Source organism: Calypte anna, chromosome 5A, assembly GCF_003957555.1.
Source record: "Calypte anna isolate BGI_N300 chromosome 5A, bCalAnn1_v1.p, whole genome shotgun sequence".
Taxonomy (NCBI): Eukaryota; Metazoa; Chordata; class Aves; order Apodiformes; family Trochilidae; genus Calypte; species Calypte anna.
The window spans coordinates 2423486-2445917 of record NC_044251.1 but is presented as its reverse complement, the minus strand read 5'-3'; the positions used below and the strand labels follow the sequence as shown (position 1 = coordinate 2445917).

The following is a 22432-nucleotide window of genomic DNA, read 5'->3' as shown; positions in this document are numbered from 1 at the left end:
GTTCTCTATACATAAATACCTTGGCTGTTGGTGGAACACGCCCCTGAAAAAGAAAAATTTTATTTAATGGTTTGCATGGGTGGACCACTATTTCCTGCACCTATGAGTTTCAGTTTTTAGGGTGAAATAAGGGTAAAACTTGTTTCAACCTTGACAACATGAAAAAGACTGTTCTGGTGTGGTTTCTGCTTTTAACAAGAGCATGGATTTTGTAAAATTTATTTTTTTCCACAGACACCAGTAGTCGGATTTTGTAAAATTGTAACCAGATTGTAACCTTGAGCCCTTTTAGCTGCTCTATAGGTTTTCTGTTTGCCTGACAGGCCAACACCCTGCTCACTAGCAAATGTGCAGCACCCCTGCCCTGAACCAGATTCTCTGTTCATTTTAATTTTAAATCAAGTTTAGCTCCATAAAAGCCTGAAGAATTGTTAAAATCGGGGTTAATCAGTGACAAACTAGGATATTTGTATCATATTATTTTGGAAATATCTTAGCAATTCAGAATGGCCACGGCTTGAAATCCTCATTATTTCTCTCCAAGGAACTTCCCAGGTGTAGTGTTTCTAAGGGATTTCTGGCTTAGAAAGTGACTTCTTTTCCAATGGAAATTGGCCACTTTGGGTCCTGTTAGCAGCCCTTACCCTTTTCTCTCTGAGAAACCAGATCAAGAACAATCAAGAACATAAAGCTGTTCCAAACTCTGCGACGCCACAGCACAAAGAAATAAAAGCAGAGTAAGAAAAAACCAAAATACTCTATACCAATGAAGCTAATTTCAGTATTGGCCTGGATTTGTCTAGACTGCAACACACCTCTCACATAAGCAGCTCTTGGATTTCACCCAAACCTCTAAACTTCTCATCAGCCCACAGCTTGGACAGGAGCACCCTGTGCTGGGTTAGAAACTGGCTGGAGGGCCGGGCCCAGAGAGTGGTGCTGAACGGGGCTGCATCCAGTTGGCGGCCGGTCACTAGTGGTGTCCCCCAGGGATCAGTGTTGGGCCCAGTGCTGTTCAATATCTTTATCGACGACCTAGACGAAGGGATTGAGTCCATCATCAGCAAATTCGCAGATGACACCAAGCTGGGAGGAAGTGTGGACCAACTCGAAGGCAGGAGGGCTCTGCAGAGGGACCTGGACAGATTAGAGAGCTGGGCTGATTCCAACGGGATGAGGTTCAACACGGCCAAGTGCCGGGTCCTGCACTTTGGCCACAACAACCCCATGGGGAGTTCCAGGCTGGGGACAGAGTGGCTGGAGAGCAGCCAGGCAGAAAGGGACCTGGGAGTCTGCATCGACAAGAAACTGAACATGAGCCAACAGTGTGCCCAGGTGGCCAAGAAGGCCAATGGCATCCTGGCCTGTATCAAAAACAGCGTCACCAGCAGGTCCAGGGAGGTGATTCTTCCCCTGTACTCAGCCCTGGTTAGGCCACACCTCGAGTACTGTGTCCAGTTCTGGGCCCCTCAGTTTAAGAAGGATGTAGAGGTCCTGGAACAGGTCCAAAGGAGGGCAACCAGGCTGGTGAAGGGACTCGAGCACAGGCCCTATGAGGAGAGGCTGAGAGAGCTGGGGCTGTTCAGCCTGAAGAAGAGGAGGCTCAGGGGAGACCTCATTGCTGTCTACAACTACCTGAAAGGAGGCTGTAGCGAGGTGGGAACTGGACTCTTTTCACAGACAACCTTCAACAAGATAAGAGGACACAGTCTTAAGTTGTGCCAGGGGAGGTTTAGGTTAGATATTAGAAAGAATTTCTTCACGGAGAGGGTGATTAGACATTGGAATGGACTGCCCGGTGAGGTGGTAGATTCTCCGTCCCTGGAGACATTTAAAAAAAGACTGGATGTGGCACTCAGTGCCATGGTCTAGCAACTGCTCCGGTGGGTCAAGGGTTGGACTAGATGATCTCTGAGGTCCCTTCCAACCCGGCTAATTCTATGATTCTATGATTCTATGATAAGTTGCTCTAAAATGACTTTTACTACAAATCTCATTTGTACCATTTGCACGTGAGTGCCTGCAGTGTTTCATGTACAAGATGCTTCAGCTGGAGTAGTAGAGCATTGCCATGCTGGTTTAACTACACTCCAGAGAGTTTTGTGTGGTAATCTGCCATGGCCCTTTATTATAACTTGGCTTTTAGTAAAAAGAAAAATTAAAAAATCACAAGAGTTACAGGAAGTATATGGTTTAATGAATTTTTGTTTGTTTATTCTTTTTGTTTGTTTATTGAAGGCATCCATTGGGCTGACACCTCGGATATGTGAGGTATTTATTTTTTATTTTACTTCCATTTGTGCAGTTAGATTTTCTTGATAGATTTAAAACATACAAACACCTCTGGTTTGTGCAGGGACTCTTTGCACGGAAGGATGATTACTCAGACCAGACAGCATCTTGCAGAGTAAAGGTCAGGTAAGTGTGTCACTGTTTTAGACAAAATTATGAATGCTTTCAACAGCATATTCCTGTAATCAAACAAAGCAAAGGTTAGTCTGTTTTGTTTGTTTCCTCACAAAATAGTAATTTTGGAACAGAGAGGAGAATTTAGAGGAATGATGAGGAAGTGTTGGTTTTAGTTTTGAATCTCAGTATAATTCTTTGGATGCTGTCTGTTCACTTTTGTGTAGACAGCTGAAATAGTTCATAAAAAGTTTAATTCCTGTTTGTTTAACACTTAAGCTTGAGCAATAATCCTACATTTGATTCTTATTCATCATTTTCATTAATCTAATGAAGTGTTATGTTTGGAAAATGGAGGGTTTGAACTCAGTAGTGTTAAAAAAAAACAGTTTACAAATACCTAAATTGAATACTGAATGCCTCTTGCTTCTTGGAAACTTTCTGCTGAGAGTTCTATCTACATGCACTGCATGGCAAGGGCAGTAACAGATAATGAAAATAAATTAATTAACTTTATCATGGAAGATCTATGTAAGATTCAGGTGGTTATGTTGTTTTAAATATATATGCTTTCTGTCCTTTTTTTTTTTCTTTTTTAATCGTGTGCATTTAAAAGTCTTTTTTTTTTTTTTTTGCCTCTTCAGTTTTCTTGAAATCTACAACGAACGTGTCCGGGATTTGTTAAAGAAATCAGACCTAAAGAAACCTTACACACTTCGAGTCCGAGAACACCCTGAAACAGGACCATACGTCCAAGGTGAGGGCAGTTTCAAAACTAACATCAGAATTTTTAAGTAAATCTGTATCAGGTGTCTAGGTACCTTTGCATTTGTTTCTGGTGTGATTCTAATAGTTTCTACTCTTCAAGTGTTACTTTCCTCAGATATTTCCCTTGTTAATATGAGTGTGTGTGTGTTAAAACAAAAGCTTTGCCTCTGTTATCCCCCTGGCTGGATGTCCTGCACTTTCCTGTTTGCCTTTCCAAGCAGAGGTTCTGTGTGAGCCAAAGTGTTTTGCTTTCTTTTGTTCAAAAGAAATTTTTATCTAGAAATGCACTTAAACATCAATACTAAATACAGGCCAGCCTGAAGTCCCTCCATACCTCTTTCAGTCCATGGCAGCACTATATTTACAAAATAATAATTTAAAAAGTAGAAAAACTCAACTGTTTGGTACTGCAGGTCAGGCCATGAGAAGCAATTAAAATCTGTATTACCCAGGTGAGAATCCAGTAAGTTTCATTTTTCTTCATTAAACTGAAAAAGCACAGGATAGTTAGTGTAGGTTCATTATATGACTAAAAACATTTCAATTTACACTTGCAACAGCAACCCCTCTGGTGGCTTTGTGTTTTCTAATGAGTTGCAGCTTTCAAATCAGGTGACAGAGAACAGATGAAGAAAAAACCCACAGTATCACAGGTATTTTTTACCTTTCAGTCATCTGTCATTTTGGTTCTTCTCTCTCATTTTTTATACTTCCAGTTCATTTCCACTTTTGATATGTGCCTTCTCTTTGGAATCTTAGATAGCTTTAAACTGGAGTTTGGCCATTTTTACTTTGTAAAATGATTTCCTGATGGAAAATTTGCCTGTCATGTTGTCATTTGTTGGACCAACAACTGACAAGAGGCTTGTCCCTAAAAAATCAGTGTACCTGTGCAAAATCAAACAGAGGAGCTTTACAGTGGCAATCAGAAGGAAGAGTCTTTTCTCAACTGATGCAAGTTTCAAAAATGAGTGTGTTTGGAAAGTAAATGCATGTTTCCTATTCAGTGTGCCTTAGCTCTAGTGGGCAAGAGTCCCAAGTAGCCTTGGGTATCACTGACACTGCAACTGCTTGGTTGACCACCAGGTGGGTAGTAACACCTGAGAGGTGTTTTTTTTGCATTTACTGTGCAAAAATGCCTATCACACTAAATTTTATTGGTCTTCTCACATCAGATCCAATACTGATTTGTTCTGGCTTTTAAATAGAGTTCTTATCTCTTTTTAGTAATGTCCTGTTTTCCCTGGATCTCAGTCTGTTTTCCCTTATCATGGCATTACATATAATTTTGTCATCACCACTTTAGAGATTAAACCACGGTGTGAGAGCAGATGGGGTGACTTGACCCTGTGACTGGATGGAGCCTGGGACCCCCAGCTCTCATTCCTTGGGCACCTGCAGTATCAGCCACAACTAAAAACTGATGGTTGTTACCAGTTCCTCCTCTGAAAATTTAAAAATAAACACTTGGGAAGTGTTTAACTTGCATGCTCCTACACACCAGGGACTGTCTGGCATTCTGGTTATTTCAGCTGTGTTTTCCCAGCACATCAGCATCCTGTTTAAGGAGAGCTGGAAAATAGATGAATTAATGGTCTCATTAGTATGGCAAACTTACCAGTCCTTGAAAAGCAGATTCATAGACATTTGGCCTGTATTGAGGTCCTTCCAAGATTTTCTTCCTACCTGCTTGTTATTGGAGAACTTCACTGTTGGTGGAGTACAGATACTAATTATTTCCTTTTAGCAGCTGCTCATTCACCACAGAAGAAAAGGTCTTTAAACTGCTTCCTTCCGTGGCAATTTCCATCCCTTTTCTCAGGCCTTATATCTCCAGTGATTCCTTGGCTGCATAAAATGGAGTTCCCTTGTCTTAAAAGAAAATGAAGTTATAGCTTCTGCCAATGGGCAGGCTTGCCTTTTGTCACTACTTTGTCTTCATCTGGAGCCTTCCAGGCCAAATCTGTCACTTCTTTTTCAGTTCTGGTTTTTGGTGTGTGTGTTTTTTTGCTTTAATTTAGCTCTCCCCTTTTTGAATAAGGATTTTATACTTAGACACAACTAAAACATTTAAGCGGAACAGTTTTATGTTAGATTTCTGAAATATCTCATAAGAGTTCCTTAATTATTAGATTTTGTAAAATAACAAGAAAGGATAATGGAAAAAGTTTACCAGAAATAATATTTGCCTACTTTTGTCATGTTTGTAAGTTCAGTATGAATACTTTATTTCAGAAGATAGCCTATTCTTTCCTCCTGTTTCTTACTACAGACTCCAAAAATGATGTTAATGCCTCTAAAAAAATTTCTAAATTAATTTTAATTATTATTATTTTAAATTTAGTTATGTGATTCACATTTTTTAGGAAAAACTGATCACATATGTGAACAATTAAGTAATTTCACTGTTGAAGGCATCATGGGGTGTAACCAGATGTTGTTGCGAGGGCACGTGAACAGAAGTGATTTCAGACAGATGAGTCAGTAGCTTAGGGCAGCAGTCAGATGACCTAGTTCTTTTTTAGATATGTGTATATAAATATGTATTCATAAATAAGTATGCTTATGTACAGTTTACACAATTAAGAACCATAATAGTTTACTCTGGTCAATCCTGGCATCTTTTGGGGAGAGGAACCAATCAAGAACGTATGATTACATAGCTCCTTTTGGAACTGCACTCACTACCTCACATCAAAAATAAGCAGCAGTGAGATAGCCCAGAGGTTGTTTGGATGTAGGTGAGAAGTACAGCCAACTTGATTTTAATAATATCAAATTGAAGAAAATGACTGTTGGTTCACAACATTGGTACAAAATGCCTCTTGCAACTGCAGCAATATGGTACTGCAGTCACCAGTGGCTGATCTCTGTCATTAGGGTCTTCTATGTAAATAGTAGTTCTTATCAGAAAGTAGAAACAGTTCTTAGCAGTTTTGTATTTAGTCTCTGTGCAGGATCAGAGTGCAAGAACATTGTTTCTAACAGCTAGATGGCAAAGATCAGTATGAACTGCATGCTGACTGGAAGGGGAGTGTGTTTTGTATTCCTCTTCCTCACAGTTTGCTGGATGGGAGAAAAACACTGGACATGAGCAAAGCTCATGGAATGAAAATGGAAATTTTCCATTATTTCCCACAGATTCAGTATGTCAAAGGTTAGCATCTGTGTTTGGATAGTCCTCATTGCAAGTCATCAGCAATCCTAAGGTTTGCTGACTTTGCTGAAGAGCTCCCCAGTGCACCTCTCATTAGTTGGTCAGTTCTGTGGTTGGTGTCAGTGATTTCCAGAGGTGCACTGGGTGAAGAACAGAGAGGAAAACTGGAAAACTTAACCCCTTTAAGGATGCTTAGATGGCCTGGGAAATGCATTTTCCATTTGCAAGTCCAGTCAGGAAGTCCCAGCTCTGAACACAGAAAGTATTTTGAATAGTTTCCAGCCCATCATTTTTCCACGTGAAGGCTGGGAGATTGTAGCCTTTAAAATGCTGAAAGTGCTTCAGAGCTTTGGGTTGGAATCGTTTCAAACTTCTCCCTCACAGATGGTTGCACTGTTAAGGAATCAGCCTCTCTTAAATCAGGAAATGATGCAATCTATTTTGTTACTCTGAGACAGATTTCTGGGGGAGATCCTTTTTTACTCCAAGGCAAATTTCTAGACAAGCAAGTGGTTTTGCTCTTCCTACAGTACTTAGAAGTGGCTTTGCATTTTCTGGCAGCCAACAGAGCACTTTATCATTTCTTTTCAAACAACATTTACAGCTCTTTATTTATCTTACTGAAAAAACTAAATGCTTTGAACTCTGTGCTTTGTTCACTGTTTCAGTACTTGTGGAAATGGTAGGTAAGAATTTCTGCCATTCCTCCATTTTATAACTGGATTTTTAGTCAGAGTTCTGGGAAAATAGTATATGATAGTTTCCATATTGTGAGTTTTGAAGATCCCAGTGGTGCTGGAAAAATAATGGGCCTCTTTCTCAGATGGAAAATGTGATGACTTCTGGAATCAATGTATTGTAAAGGAATCCTAGAGAGCACAAGAAAAGCTTTTGTTTGAAAATCATCCTGTACTTCATGGGTTTGCCAAGTGTGCATGTGTCCATGCTGCAGTTAGGGGTCTGGATGATGAAAAAACATTTTGTTTTCTTTATGTGTATCTTTTATTAAAGTATTAAAGTTTATGCCCACCTTTGGATTATATCTTGCTTTTATTTAAAGCTGAGCAACCTGTTCTGTAAGGCCAGGTGCTAGAAGTGCCTATTCCAGTGTTGCTGAATTTCACCTTCATCTTGACACACGTTCTAGTAGTAAGTTATTTGATCTGATTAATTACATTTTTTTTTCACTGTTCTGCTTTCATCCACACTTTTGTGGCCTGCAGTGGACCAAACCAAACCTAAGTCACAAACCTGGGGAGGGGCAGTGTCTGTGGGGGCTGGAATTTGCCCCTCGCAGGGGGCTGAGCCTCAGCAGCGCAGCGCACGCTGCCCTCCGATGGGGCCCTGGTGCTCACAGCCTCTGCACTGCTTCCTTTATGTCATTTGTTTTGGGATTTTTTTCCTATTAAAAATAAAATAAAACTGGAAAAAAAAAAAAACAACCAAAAACAAACCAACCCACAGACAAAGAAAAACAAACAACAACAGCAAAACAACCCCACAAAACCAAAAACCCAAACAACCAAAAAACCCAAACAAAAAACCCAACCCAAAACCCAAAACCAAAAAAGCAATAAACAAGAAAATCTCCTAATTCAGAAGATACAAAAAGGTCAGATGTTTCATATCATTATTTGAGTCCCCTCCAGGCTGAAGCCCAGTTAAATAAATAGCAGATATTCAGAAGAGGTGGTTCCTAATTCTCATTCTGCTGGTTGTGTGAGCAGAGCCATTATCCAGATGTGATGGCAAAACACTTCTTTGCAGGACCTCTACCAAGTGAGTAGCACTGGCACAGCTGAAAAATTCTGATGGACTTTTAGTTATACTGTTTTGTAAATACCACTGAGCTGTAAATACCTTGGAAGAAGATCTGTACTTTGAAGGTTGGAGGCATTTTTATGCTGATGTGATGTGAGCATTTGAAGGATACACTGATTTTTTAAATTTTGTTTTAAAATATAAAATAGTTTTAAAAAAATAAAATTACTTTAGTTAAGAGACTACTTGTAGAACAAACTGTCATCCCAGCAAAACATCCTTATGCTTCTGATGTTGGGTAAATTGTTGGGTAAACTGGCAAACTCCTGAGAAAAATACACATTTAACTCTTTTCAAATCTTTGGCAGGATTGACACAACGTTTAGTTACAGACTACAAGCAAGTTGTGGACCTTCTAGAAGAAGGAATAGCTAAAAGGTATTTTATAAAACAAACCAGCTCCATCTTTCAATAGCACTTGTTTCACTGTGCATTGATTTCCTTGATGTTTATTTTACTGACAGTGTTGCCTTGCCTATGCTTTATCATAACAGGATGTCACATTTGCTGGTCCTACACATGACACACACATAAGATGTTACATATCCTCATATCAAACACAATAAGACCTACAATGTGTCTTCATATCTGATCCCATACTGACTTGCCCACAAAATTCAACCATCTGTCTGGGATAAGAAATTGCCTGCCAGGAAACTATTTTGCTGTAAATCAGATTTCCATTTTTCTTCTCCACCTGCTCGTGACATTTTAGACAGTATAGCTTTCAACTCACTTATTAGTGTAACTTAGTGATCTAGACTGCTGAAAAGATAGTGTATTGTAGAGAAACAAGATAAACCAGGTGCCTCGAGTTGCCAAAGAGAGGGTGTGAGTCCACCTGTGCCTGGTTAGGGCAGGGCCCCTATTACCAGGGGGCCAATAAAGGTGGGACACACACCCACAGAGAGAAGCTCACTCTGGTGTGAGGCAATGGAGAGGCCAGCAGCTCGTCGAGCCTCAAGAGCAAGAAAGGCTCTTCCCACAACAGTGTATTTTTATTTAATTTCTATAATTATTTTAAAATAATTATTTCTGTTGATTTTTATGAGTATTTTTGTAAGTTCTTAGTCTAAATGATGCATATTTGCTGAGTGAACTGTGGGAACTGGCACACCAGTGATGCAAGTGATTTCACAGCTCTCATGAGTCAAGAACCTTTTTTACGTTTTCAGTGGGGAGGTTTGGATATCAATAAAACTGCCATTACAAACACAGATCACAGGTCCAAAGGTGATATTAAGTCTTATCATAAGAGAGGCCAAGATTTTAAGCTATCAGTGATGCTGGGGAGTAAATAAAAGCTAAAATTGCATTATCACAAAAACATGAAATGTACAGGAGGATTAAGTTTTGTTACTTCTCCTTGTAGTGATAAATAGATGCAACTTTATGGACAGAAGAGACTTTTTTAGAACAACAAAACTTCAATTTTAATCCTAATATAATCCTGAAGTCATCTCATTTTAAGGAAATAGATGTAGGGAAAACAAAATCAGAAGTTCAGTATTTTGTGTGTAAGGTTCAAACTTTGTCACTTCCATGAAACCAAGCAATGTCTTCTTTTATTGAGTCACTTTTCAAAAACTTGTCATATGCATGAAACTTCTGTTACCTCTAGACTTTACTGTTATGAAATTCTCTGCAAAGTATTTATTAGAATATTATAAATGCAAATGAACTCATGTTTTAAAAATTGGAAAATGACACCAAATGAACACCAGCAAGATCCTAGGGCTAAAGACAGTGGGGAAGAGGCTGCAATTGCCCCATATGGCTGGAGGCAGGAGAGAGGCAGATGGGGCATGAGAGCTCTAGGACTGGGTGTACAGGAGAGGAGAGGAGAGGAGAGGAGAGGAGAGGAGAGGAGAGGAGAGGAGAGGAGAGGAGAGGAGAGGAGAGGAGAGGAGAGGAGAGGAGAGGAGAGGAGAGGAGAGGAGAGGAGAGGAGAGGAGAGGAGAGGAGAGGAGAGGAGAGGAGAGGAGAGGAGAGGAGAGGAGAGGAGAGGAGAGGAGAGGAGAGGAGAGGAAGCTCCCCTTGAACATGGGTGGTGCCTTTCCTGGGGGAGAGGGCAGCTCCTGTGCTACCAGGCTTAGTTTACTGGAAGTATTTTCCTGCCTGGTAGGATTATCAGGTGAATTCCAGCCCTGCTCTGACTGCACCTGCCCGTTGTAAAATAAACAAGATTTTCAGCATGCAATGCAGTCATTATTTTTGATGTAACTCTCAGTGCTATTATATTTTTTTCTCTTTATGCTTTTGGAAGGCTTAGTCTCAAATGCTTGAGAATATAGTTTGTAAAATTCAGGAAATGCAAATTTTCAAATTTCCAAAGGCAAAACCCTGGTGCTGTGTAGCAAAACAAACATTGAATCTTAGATACTAATATTAGTTAATTAAGTATTAGTATTAGTTAAAATATTAAAATGTACACCACGTTCCATATGAAATAGAAGATATGAAGCACTAACACATACATTCCCCCATAAAAATGCTTTTGTGGGTTGTGAACTGGCTCTCCAATTCCCCTGTGTATTGTCAAAGGTGAGAAGCAGGTACTAACACTTTCTCCTGCAAAGTCAGAGGCACTTTCTATTCTCTTTTGCTTTATAAACTTCAGTGCTGCTCCCTTGTAGGCCCTGCCCACTGCAGAGCTATTTGCTGTCTTCTGCCCTTTCCCCAATTGTCTTCCTCCTGCAACACCTGGAGATGAATTCCTGTGCTCCTGCTTCATCAGCTCATGTTCTCCTGTAACCAGGGCTGCCTGGAGCTGTTGGCAGTGCCTCCTTCCAGGGCTGTGGAGATGTAGGAAGGGTGTAGGAAGGCTTTGAAAGGGAGCCTTGGCTTTGCCCCAAGCTTCAGGGGCTCAGGGATGTGCAGATGTGCACACAGCTGTGTATGGCTCCTTCCTGTGGTTCAAGTGGTGCCTGCAGTGCTCTGGCAGCTGGGCTGGTCCCAAAAATGTGATTGCCCTGTCCTTGTCTGCACTGCTAAAGTTTCCTGCTGTTGTGAAGGGTAAGCTGAGCAAAACTCATTCTAAAGGCTGCACACATAGCTGGAAACCAAGGCAGGCTTGCAAGAGGACAAAGGAAAAGACCTGAGACCTGGCTCCTGCCCTAGGCAAAACCCCACATTCTTCGGGTTTGCCTGATCAAAATAAAGCAGGAATTCCAGAAGCTTGTGTTAAAGAAAGAGACAGTGGGAGAGTGCTGCTGCTCCTCCTCCTGTGCTTAGAACGTCCTGGCCTGAGTGTGTTGGAGCAGAGGGCAGGAGCCAGGTGATCTGTCTGTCCAAGAGGTAAAGCCAAGCAAGTGCTACACAAGTGTGGAGCAGTATTCAGCTGGGTACTCCTAGTAGTAGGCTGGCTGGTGTTGTTGGACTCCTAGCAGTGTAAATCTACTGTAAGTCAGGAGGGAACCCCAGGAGTGGTGTATGAAGTTTTTTTGGGACCCTTTGAAGGGCCAAGAAATAGTCATAGGTGCAATATGAAGAAAATGAACTGGAATTAGGTACAGGCAGTGGTGTTGGGGTGAGCTGCACAATGCTGTTGCTGGCTCTGCTTCTCTGCTGTGATCTACCTGTGCTGAAAGGCTGCTTTAAGTTATGTCTTCAGAGTGCTGCTGGTGGACATAACACCTCAAACTGACCCTCAGTTTCCACCCTTCTAGACCCTCTCCTGAACATTCTGATTTCAGTCTACCATGTTCTCTGAGCTGCACATACCTTTGTCTTCATTTAGCTGCTGCATTTATTTTTGCTTTCCCTGAATACAGGGAAGTAAGCCTTTGAAATTGTGTGTTTTGTTCTTTTTTCTAGAATCACAGCAGCTACACACGTTCACAATGCGAGCAGCAGATCCCATGCTATCTTCACCATCCACTACACTCAGGTTAGCTAAAAATAATCCCATTTCCTTTCCAGTCTCAAAAAGCATTGTTCGGTATGTTGCGCATTGTTTACTTGTCACTGTTTTGTGCTGTTGGTAATAATCTCAGTGGAAGCTGTTACTTACTTCCTTTGGATCACACTGCAGATGTGTAACATTTTCTGCACTGAGTCAGAAGTGATGCCAAAGACCTGCTGTAAATAGAAATGTTTAGAGTTTTAATCAGCCCTTTGAAATGCAATCCCCCTTCTAAGATGCTGTGAAAATTATGTGAGTTATGCTTTGTCACACTTGCTTAGGGATTCTTAATTGAAGTGTAGCATTAGTTTAATACCAGAATCTTATATCTGTCCAGCTTTTCAGATGTGCTCATCTCCCTAGCATTTGGCATCCAGTACTCTACCAGAGACAATGCATCCTTTCTCCAGAGGAATTATATCCTTCCCTGGCAGGGAAGTCAGTCAGGGATCCAACAGACCTTTTCTATCTCACTCTTCTAACATCCTGTAATCACAGAACATTTCAGGATATTTTTCAGTAGGTTCACAAAAGACCTTTGCAACACACTAGTGGAAAAGAACTCTGCAAGACCTACAAGAAAGCCTTTCACAGTCACTAGGCAGTATATTGTGTCTTTTTTCAAGAGGAAACCAGCATAAGAGGGTGGTTTCTCTGTTGGGTGAGTTAATGTCAGTGGGTCAAGATCACAAAGAAAGGCAGTGAGACAGTCACATGTTCAATTCAGTTTCAAACAAAAAAGCACAGCTATTTTATTTTCATTAATCCAGTAAAAAGAATTTAAGTCTTCCTTATTTATATTTGTCTCTTCAGGCTATATTGGAGAACAATCTCCCCTCTGAAATTGCAAGCAAGATCAACTTAGTGGACCTTGCAGGCAGGTAATGGTATATTGAGGGACAAAAAGGTAGTTTTCTCTGAAGATGCTGGTAGTACTGCCATAAAAGATGAAATTTAAGATTTTAAAACTTCCTTAACTGTAAGCATGGCTTTTGTATACAGTAATGAGGAATATTGAGCTAAGATTGTTTCTGTCATTTGTTGTTCTGTACTGGGGATTGCATTTCACTGAGGGAGGGAATTCCTGGCTCCTCAGATCCAATACTGTGCTGTTGCATACATTTGAGGTAATTCCTTTCAACCCTGTATTCTTAAGTGGCTTTTCCAGAACCTATGGTAGAATTACCAAATCTGAGTAAAAAGAGAGAAAAATTGAATGTATTCCTCATTGCTGTCCAGTAGGGGGGGGGATAAAGCAGTCGTATCTCACATCTTGTGTTGTTCATGTTCCAAAAGTTTCTTTGTTTGGTTTGCATTGTCTTTTCCATGCTTGTGTACTGCAGTGAAAGAGCTGATCCCAGTTACTGCAGAGATCGAATTACTGAAGGTGCCAATATTAACAAGTCATTAGTTACACTTGGAATTGTCATCTCCACTTTAGGTAAGGGCAGTAGTTTTTTTATATTGAAGGGCAGTGATAAAAGCATAGGACTTGCTCACTGTGCGCTGCCTCTTAATGTTTGCATTTACCACAAAGAGCTGAGCAGCTGTGTGGCATTTTCATAAACTGTTATGACATCTAAGAAAATTGAATTGCCATAACTGAAAGAAAAAACCCCAAACAAAAAAAGCACCTCTTTCCTTAGCTCTTTGGAATTTCTCTTTCAGCACAAAATTCACAGATGTTCAGCAGCTGCCAGAGCATAAACACCATAACAAGTGAGGGGGAGAGCAATCCTGCAGACAGTCCTTCCATGGGCACTGGCAGTGGGAGCCGGCGCCCGGCTTACATCCCATATCGTGACTCCATCCTCACCTGGCTGCTGAAGGACAGCCTGGGGGGCAACTCCAAGACCATGATGATTGCCAGTGAGTTTGGTTTCTGTTCACTGTTAGCATTTTGTCCTACATTACCCCCTCACAATGCATCTCTGCTGCAGTGAGAATACCTTGATCGCTTACTCTGCCCTTTGTAAAGATTTTCATAAACACTTCCTAGGATGCTCAAGGAAGTGAAAAGGCATGCTAATTGTGCCTGAAGTTAAACTTTCAAGTCTTTCCAAGGACTTAGCTTTGATTTAATTTGATTTATTCAGTTATAAGTACAATATTGAGAAGATATTGTAGAAGAAGACCTCCGTGGCTTCCCACTCCTGAGGTCTCAGTGATCTTCCATGGTCCCCGATGCTTCCCTGTTGTGCTGAGGATCATTCCCAGCCTAGGACACTCACCTGACTTTGGCTGGGGGAGTCTCTAGCCTGAGCTGCGGGCTGATCTGTGAGCTTGGTGAAATAAATCCTAAGGATATTTTTGGGTTTGATTTTTAAAAAAGCAAGACTAAAAAATTCCATCATTTTGAAAAATGGTGGGTTCAACTGATGACTTGTAACACTTGTGTTTCTGTTTTCTGTCTATAGCTATCTCTCCTGCCAGCTCCAGCTACAATGAAACCATGAGTACCTTGAGATATGCTTCAAATGCCAAAAATATTATTAACAAGCCCAGAGTGAATGAGGTGAGGTCCTGAGTTCTGCTTTTCATTCTTATATGCATTATTGAAAATTCATTCAACATATTTGCTCTCTGAATAAAATTCATAACTCTTTTTTCCCATGTTGATGTGAACTAAATAAGAGCCATTCTTGTTCAGTGCATGCTTGTTCCTCATTTTCCACCCTTGCACCACAGCAAAATTCAAATAGCACATAATAATCAAGATCTATGATCACACATGCTGGAAATGCATTAGTGCTCTTGAACTCAGCATTTGTCACCTGGCATTCTGCTCAAGGCTGCCATCCTCCTGTCATCACATAACTGAAGAGCTGAATCATAGTGTATCCATCTAAGAGGACTGAATTATTGAAGGTTTGAAAAAAACAGTTTCGATTCCAGTATTTCCTAATCTTTGAGCAGTTAACTTTACAACTTTAGTAGGGTTATTCTGTGATTTGACCCAGGTATATCAAGATTTTACCTGTAGATAGGAAGATAGAATTGCTGAGATGTACTGAAATTTATTTGCTTTCCTAGTAATACTCTGTTAAATCTTGAGCTGTAGGGGAAACCCTTTCAATCCAAGGTTTCCCAAATTTGATTTGCATCCATATTGTAAGTGCCTGTAACTAGCTTTTAGTGGCAGTAATAGTGTGTTTAGTTTTGGCAGCAGCAGTGCTTAACTCTGTGACAGGCCATAGACAAATAAACACTGTGTTAGCCTCTTGTTACATACAGCTTCTCAGCCTCCTAACTTGTGTGCTCATCTCTCTCTTCAACAGCTCATGCTGACCCTTAACTCCATCCCTTCAGCTTGTTGCCTTCTTCCCCTCAATGCAAACTGAGCCAAAGTGTGACTGGCAGCCCAGAGAAACTTGACTCTTGCCTCAAGATTTTCCCTGTGCTGTCTGCAGAAAACTGATTTCCAGAGTCTACCTATTCTGACATGCTTACTCTGAAAGTGAGAAAAATGCCTCTGCACAAGGAGATGCTTTGTGCATCAGCTGGAAGGGCTTTTAATCATAGAATCATAGAATCCTAGGGGTTGGAAGGGACCTCGAAAGATCATCTAGTCCAACCCCCCCTGCCAGAGCAGGGCCATCTAGAGCACTTCGCATAGGAACGTGTCCAGACGGGTTTTGAATGTCTCCAGTGAAGGAGACTCCACGACCCCCCTGGGCAGCCTGTTCCAGGGCTCTGTCACCCTTACAGGAAAAAAATTTTTCCGGATATTCAACTTGAACCTCCTGTGCTCCAATTTACACCCATTACCCCTTGTCCTATCACTGGTCACCACTGAGAAGAGCCTAACTCCATCTCCCTGACACTCACCCCTTACATATTTGAAAACATTGATGAGCTCACCCCTCAGTCTCCTTTTCTCCAAACTAAAGAGACCCAGCTCCCTCAGCCTTTCCTCATAAGGGAGATGTTCCACTCCCTTCATCATCTTAGTAGCTCTGCGCTGGACTCTTTCAAGCACTTCCCTGTCCTTCTTGAACTGAGGGGCCCAGAACTGGACACAATACTCCAGGTGCGGCCTCACCAATGCAGAATAGAGGGAGAGGAGAACCTCTCTTGACCTACTAACCACACCCTTTCTAATGCACCCCAGGATGCCATTGGCCTTCTTGGCCACAAGGGCACATTGCTGGCTCATGGTCATCCTCTTGTCTACCAGGACCCCCAGGTCTCTTTCACCTACACTGCTCTCCAGCAGGTCAGCCCCCAACCTATACTGGGACATCATGTTGTTCTTCCCCAGATGCAAAGTCTCTAGCCTGATTCTATTTATTTCTGCATCTCAGAAATAACAGTGTTTTCCAGACCTGGCTGGAACTATTTTGAAGGTAAATCCACAACAGTAGTGATGTATCCAGCTGGTGTCATATTGGGAACAAATGCCATGGCAGGTTTTTGTTCAGAAAAGAGAACTTGGGAACAACCTGCTCCTAGGGAGTACATCCCAGGTGCCTGGCAGGGTGGACCAAAGAGGACTGCTGTGAGGGTACCTGTTCTCTACACTTGTCTCTTGGAACAGCTCTGCATTAATTTCTTTAGCTAGAATTTTTTGAAGACTGATTTTTCCAACATCTGTGTCTCCATGTTTCAGGATGCAAATGTAAGACTGATCAGAGAACTGCGAGAAGAAATTGATAGGTTGAAAACTATGCTGATGAGCTTTGAACTGGTACGTAGGAACACTTCTCAGCTGGAGCTCTAAGGGTGCTCTAGGTAGTTAGAGTAGCTTACTTTTGTCTTATCTGTTTATCTTTCCATGGTTTTTTGTAACTGGAGAGAAATTAAATTGATCTCTCAGTGATTTCATGATTATAAAGCTAACAGCATTTCTGTAACTTCTCCTTTTTCTGGCATTGTATTGATAATCCTGAAGCCTAAGTAGTTGTGTAATGATTGGGAAGGATTTCCTTGGCTGTCTTTCATGGAGTCAGGATGGTTTTGTTGTCCCAAAATACCATGAAATAAAAAAATAGAAAAAAACACCCAGATAGTACAAATTATTAATCATTGATGTAATTTCCCTGCCAGACTCATTACAATCCTCTTTTCCCAAAAAAGTGAATCAGCAGATTTGAGCACTATTTTGGAGGTTTCACCCTGCCTGCAGTTTGCCCCTCAAAGAAGTTGTGAACGTCTGTGAGCCTTCACAATACAGCTGACACTCTGTGTTTTTCTCACTTAATAATAATGTCTTGGTTTTCCATGCCTTGAAGAGCATCTCTTTCTGGGAGAAACTGGAGAGACAATCCAGGATTTAATTACCCAGAAGTATCTCTCTGTTAATGCTTTTCCACCAGTTCTTCACAAAGACTTGTGTGCCATACCTAAAGAGATTTAAGTTAGATGCTGGCAGGCAGCATCAAATGTCTGTGTATTTTCTATTTCCTTCTCCTTTATTAATAATCTCTTTGAAATCCTGGAGACTGAAAGAACATACCTGCCAGTTGTGAATAAGGAAAATAATATGTAGATATTGGTGGCTGTTGTTTATACAGAGGAATTCCAGTCCTTCTTGGAGTGATGACAGGGATGGAAATCTGACCGAGCTGGTTCTTCAGAACGAAATGAAGGTTTGTATCTGTTTGATGCCTCACATTCTCCTGTTTCATTGAACCAAGGGAGTTAGCATTGCTATGGCTCTGAAACCACAAGGAAAAGGTTTTTGTCCTAATCTTTTCTCCTCTGAATAGGTGGGAAACAGCCATCCTTAATGCATGTTGGAAGCTCTCTACCAATTTGGGATGAAATTCTTGCGTCCTTAATGGGATGCTGTCTGTTTTGCCTGCATGACCTACTCCTGGTTTTAAAGCTGTCTCAATATATCACAGTAATTCATTATACAGAGCCTATCTCTTCCAAGATTAAATACCTCCAATTTATTCTGAAGAAAATGCTGTGCAGTAACGAGAACACTCAGAAGATTTGATCACTAGTGACCTGGGAAGGTTTTGCTGATGTTAATTTTAAGTTTTGCTTAGAGAGAGGCAAAATAGTTAGCATGATCATGGATCTTTCTGACATTTTGGGAGTGATTCCTCAACAGATTAAACCTATGCTAGTGGCTTAATCCAGCAGTAGTGCAGGTTTTGCCCAGTTTTTTATTGCCAAAGAAATGTACTGCAATGAAAGATTTCTGCATCCAGTAACTGGGAAAAAACCCTGCTGTTCCTTCTGAAGAAATTTATGGATGAGAAAAAATAACTTCCTCAGGAAGTGAAAAGGTTTCCTCTCCTGTTTTTCAAGATTGAGCAATTGACCAAAGACTGGACCAGTAAGTGGACAGACAAGAAAGCCATCATGGAAGAATACAGTGTGGACATCAACAAGGAAAAAGCTGGAGTAACAATAGATTCTAATTTACCTCATCTGATGGCCATGGATGATGACATCCTCAGCACAGGAGTGGTGCTGTATCATCTCAGGGTGAGATATTTTCACTTGTCTTATTTTTCCCTTGAGTTTGAAAACACTTTCTGGAAATGGGAAGTGGTTATGGTGGCATTACAACAATAACTATGAAAAAATAAATGCCACAGCCCACAAGAGAGGTAACAGGGGAAAAAAAGCAGAGAAGGATACATGAAAATGTAGGAGGAGAACAATTCATTAATGAAGTAATAAGTTGGTCACTTGCAAATGCACGTGCAAACTATTTTATAATGTATCCTAAACAAAGGAAAATACTTGAGTGGGTATTTTCCAAGATCAGGTAGAAATTTGGGCCTCATAGGTATTGATTTGCTGAGTAGATGCTCATTTAAGGCAAGGTTTTCCCTGAGAAGCTTTCATAACATTGTATGTATATTATTCCACGTTGTGGCTTATGATGTATATGGGTAAGGCATACAAGTTGAGGGGACTTTTCTGTGGTTTGTTTTTTTTTTTTTCTTTTAATAAGCTGGTGGTAAGTTGGACCTTAATTTTAATGCTGTTTGAATGAATGGAAATTACTAAAATGTTGATACTGTTTAACATAAAAGGAATGATGGATAGACATCTCTACAGAGATGCACTTCTAAGCAAGGAATATGTTTAATATGTTTGAAAATTATGTATCTGTCTGCTAATAAAATACCTTAATCCAGATCCAGGTTTTGTGCCACTTTATTTAGGGACATAGGATTATTTTTTTTTATGTTAAAAAGCTGCAATAAATATCTGGAACAGAAATTATTATGTTCTTTATCATGACGAAAGAGAAACCTTATGAATTGTTCTGGTGCCAGGTAATAATTAAGGACTAAGTAATAATGCTGATCAACATGCAACTTGAGCTACTCAATCCTGCACTAACATTAAACACTTACTAAAAAGTAATTGCTGCTGCCTAAATGTTTTTTCCCTTACATACCATTTTGGAAACAGCAAATATTTTGACCTACTAATTATCTAAAGTAATTTAAAGATATTTTAATGGAGAAACGTAGCTTGAAGGGTCACCTTCTGAAGTGATTAGTGTCTGTCTGTCACACTAACATCATTGTCCCCTCTTTCTTTGCTCCTAGATGCTGCCTTTTCTTTTTTTGTGCTTTGCATCTTTTAGACTTTGGTGTCTATTACCTTCATCTGAACAGCAAGAAGGTAAAATGCTAGTGGTTCCTTACATTTTAGGGATTCACTGTACTTTTAGAGAGAGGTTGTGGCAGCATTTTTACACATGCAGAATAAAAATTGGTTTAGTCCTTTGATATTCCATTAATTGCACTAATCAATGCTGTGCTTATTCCTAAAGAACCTTTCTTTCTTAGCTTCTGTTCTATTTTTTCTGGCTTTCATTAACAAAAATAGATGTTTTCCCTATAAAATAACTGAATTTTTGCATAGCTTGAAATTAGGGGGTTTATATTGTGTTAGAAACTGTATTTCACAATGTATTTCACAAACTTTTTTGAAACTTGGAGTACTCTCAAAACTTGGGGGGGAAAGCAATCTCACTCTTGATGGTTCTATAACACATGGGACTCCTACCAATGGTCAGAAAACACTGCCAGAACAACAGATATGGAGAAGTACCTTGATATGTTAAGGTGAAGTTTTATGACAATTTCATCTTAGTTGTGTTTCTTTTCAATTTTTCAGGTAGAATACTCAATATTAATTAGGAAAGACTATAAATATTTCAATTATTAGCTCAGTAGTATCATTTGAAAAAGTGAAATCAACTTGGGTTATGGCTACTTTTGTTTTATTTTCTTCTTTAAATAGAGTTTGTTTCTATCCTGTCTCTACCATTGTTCTCAGCTGCAAATTCAATTGTGCTTAAACTCACCCAGAATCACTCCACCAACTGGGACCCTCTTGTGAATTTCATGAGCCAATACTACTGTAATATACTTTTCTGGATTATTACCAGAGAGTTATTTCAGTACATTGGAACATGGTTTCTTTTGGAATTACAATAACATAAATAATAGATAACATAATAATAAACTATGATTTATTCACCTACTCCAGAAGATAATGGATAAGGAGGTCTTTGAAGAGCTGGTTTACTTCTATTGGTATAAAATAAATATTGCTAATTCACTTGATAGTGTGAAGTGAGTCAAAGGCCATAGGGATCAAAACTGTTCTATAAGTTGTGGCCAAATCAATGTGGACATTTTGTACCTGAGTGTTCAACTGGCATGTAACTTGGAAGCAGGGACCATGAAGGCTTCTATAAATGCCATTTAAGTTTCAGAAAAAAAAAATCTCCTTTAGTAGTTAGCTTGAAGACTTCATAATCTATGACAGAGTTCACTTATAAAATAGGAAGTCTGTTACTTTTATATCAAAACAGCCTAGTTAACTGAATAATCATTTTGCATGATTATTCTTTCTTTCTTTCAGCATAGATATTTCTAAGAAGAAATGTCTGATTTCTGTAAGTAACAAGTCACACTGTAAATGTTCAAAGAATCACAAAATATTCAAAATATTTCTAGCACACTCCAAAAATTACCTACTGAGTGTTACTTCATCTACTGAAGTCATAATAGGAGAAGTCTACACAGCTGCAGGATAAGAAGTAATTGCAGGACAGTAGGCTGAAGCCTTACAAATCAGTAAATACAGTTTGCTCTAAATAAAACAGTTATTTAGAGGTGTTTTATTTCAGATATTTACTGAGATTCAGTACCAAAGCTTTTTAAATTATTATTCATATTCCATTTTGAGTAACCGACCATTAAGTCCATTCTTTTCTTGTTTTAGGAAGGAACAACCAAGATTGGAAGAAGTGACTCAGACCAAGACCAAGACATTGGTAAGAGAATGATATTACAAATTATTTTATGATGTGGTCCAATCAAACCATTAGAGTTACATTTGTCATGTGTAACAGTGAGGTAATATTTCTCTTTATCAGCTTTCTTTATAAAAGAAGGTAATTAGAAGAGAATCATGGTTTAAGTTGGCTAAAATCTTTCTGTTATTTTTTGGGTTTTAAGGCAATGATCTCTACTTTAACGAGATCTCTTCACGGTTTTCTTCCCACTTGTGAAATGCTACTCTACAGTTCAGAAACATTTTTAAACCACATCCAAATCTTGATATGTTCTATCCTAAATTAGGATAGTGATCATGAGACACTGAAAATGCTTTTCAGCTCTGCTTGGCCAGAGTATTTTAGATATAAAAATGATTCAGAATAGTTTTATTTAATTTCATTTCTACTCATAATTGTCACAGTCAAGAATGATAGTTGAAACATTATAATGAAATTTCACACTTCTGGAATGTCAGCCTTGGTTGATTCTGCTAAATTTGGTTAAGCTTGGTTATTTTTTGAGTGTGTTAATAAAATATAAACAATTAATGCCATACGAGCAATGAGGAAATCTGGACTATCAGAAAAACGTGCAGCTCAATTGACAAACCAAAGTAGCACATAGTTTTCCAAAACCAGAAATATTTTAAAAGACCCCTCTCAATATTTCCAGTCAGGTAAGTTTTTTCTGTGATTGGGTACTTAGGTAGCAACCAGAAAAGACAACTTAACCTCCTTGTCCTGCCTGTGACATAGCTCCCTGAGGTATGAAGGAAGCAGTCGTGGTGTCAGACGACGCGCGGTACTGAGGAAAATGGTTGCAAACACAACCTCTTCAACAGCTGACATAGAACTGTACTTTATAGTTTTGCAGGGACAGTGGATTGAGAGGGATCACTGTATGATAGACAACATCTGTGGGATTGTGACACTGCGACCAGTTCAGGGTGCACACTGCACAGTCAATGGGTGTGAAGTCACTGGATCCTGTCGGCTGTCACAAGGTGAGGTTTGCTTTTTTTTAAGTCAGTGTTGTACTATAATCAGCTTATCTCTGGAGTTCAGAGATAAGGATTTAGGGGACTCATGCAGATCTAAGAAATTCACC

At 39.8% G+C, this 22432-nt stretch overlaps 1 protein-coding gene across 1 annotated transcript in view; it reads left to right on the top strand.

The window, feature by feature from the left end:
• The window catches only part of STARD9 (StAR related lipid transfer domain containing 9), a 109637-nt gene that overhangs the window by 48794 nt on the left and 38411 nt on the right, over positions 1–22432 (top strand). The window contains exons 5-18 of the mRNA XM_030452562.1: positions 2239–2271; positions 2357–2418; positions 3051–3163; positions 8461–8530; positions 11969–12041; positions 12870–12937; positions 13400–13497; positions 13725–13925; positions 14474–14571; positions 16666–16743; positions 17570–17644; positions 18318–18497; positions 21270–21321; positions 22191–22328. Of these exons, the coding sequence (XP_030308422.1) occupies positions 2239–2271; positions 2357–2418; positions 3051–3163; positions 8461–8530; positions 11969–12041; positions 12870–12937; positions 13400–13497; positions 13725–13925; positions 14474–14571; positions 16666–16743; positions 17570–17644; positions 18318–18497; positions 21270–21321; positions 22191–22328 (1339 nt within the window). The remainder of the gene's footprint in view (positions 1–2238; positions 2272–2356; positions 2419–3050; positions 3164–8460; positions 8531–11968; positions 12042–12869; positions 12938–13399; positions 13498–13724; positions 13926–14473; positions 14572–16665; positions 16744–17569; positions 17645–18317; positions 18498–21269; positions 21322–22190; positions 22329–22432) is intronic.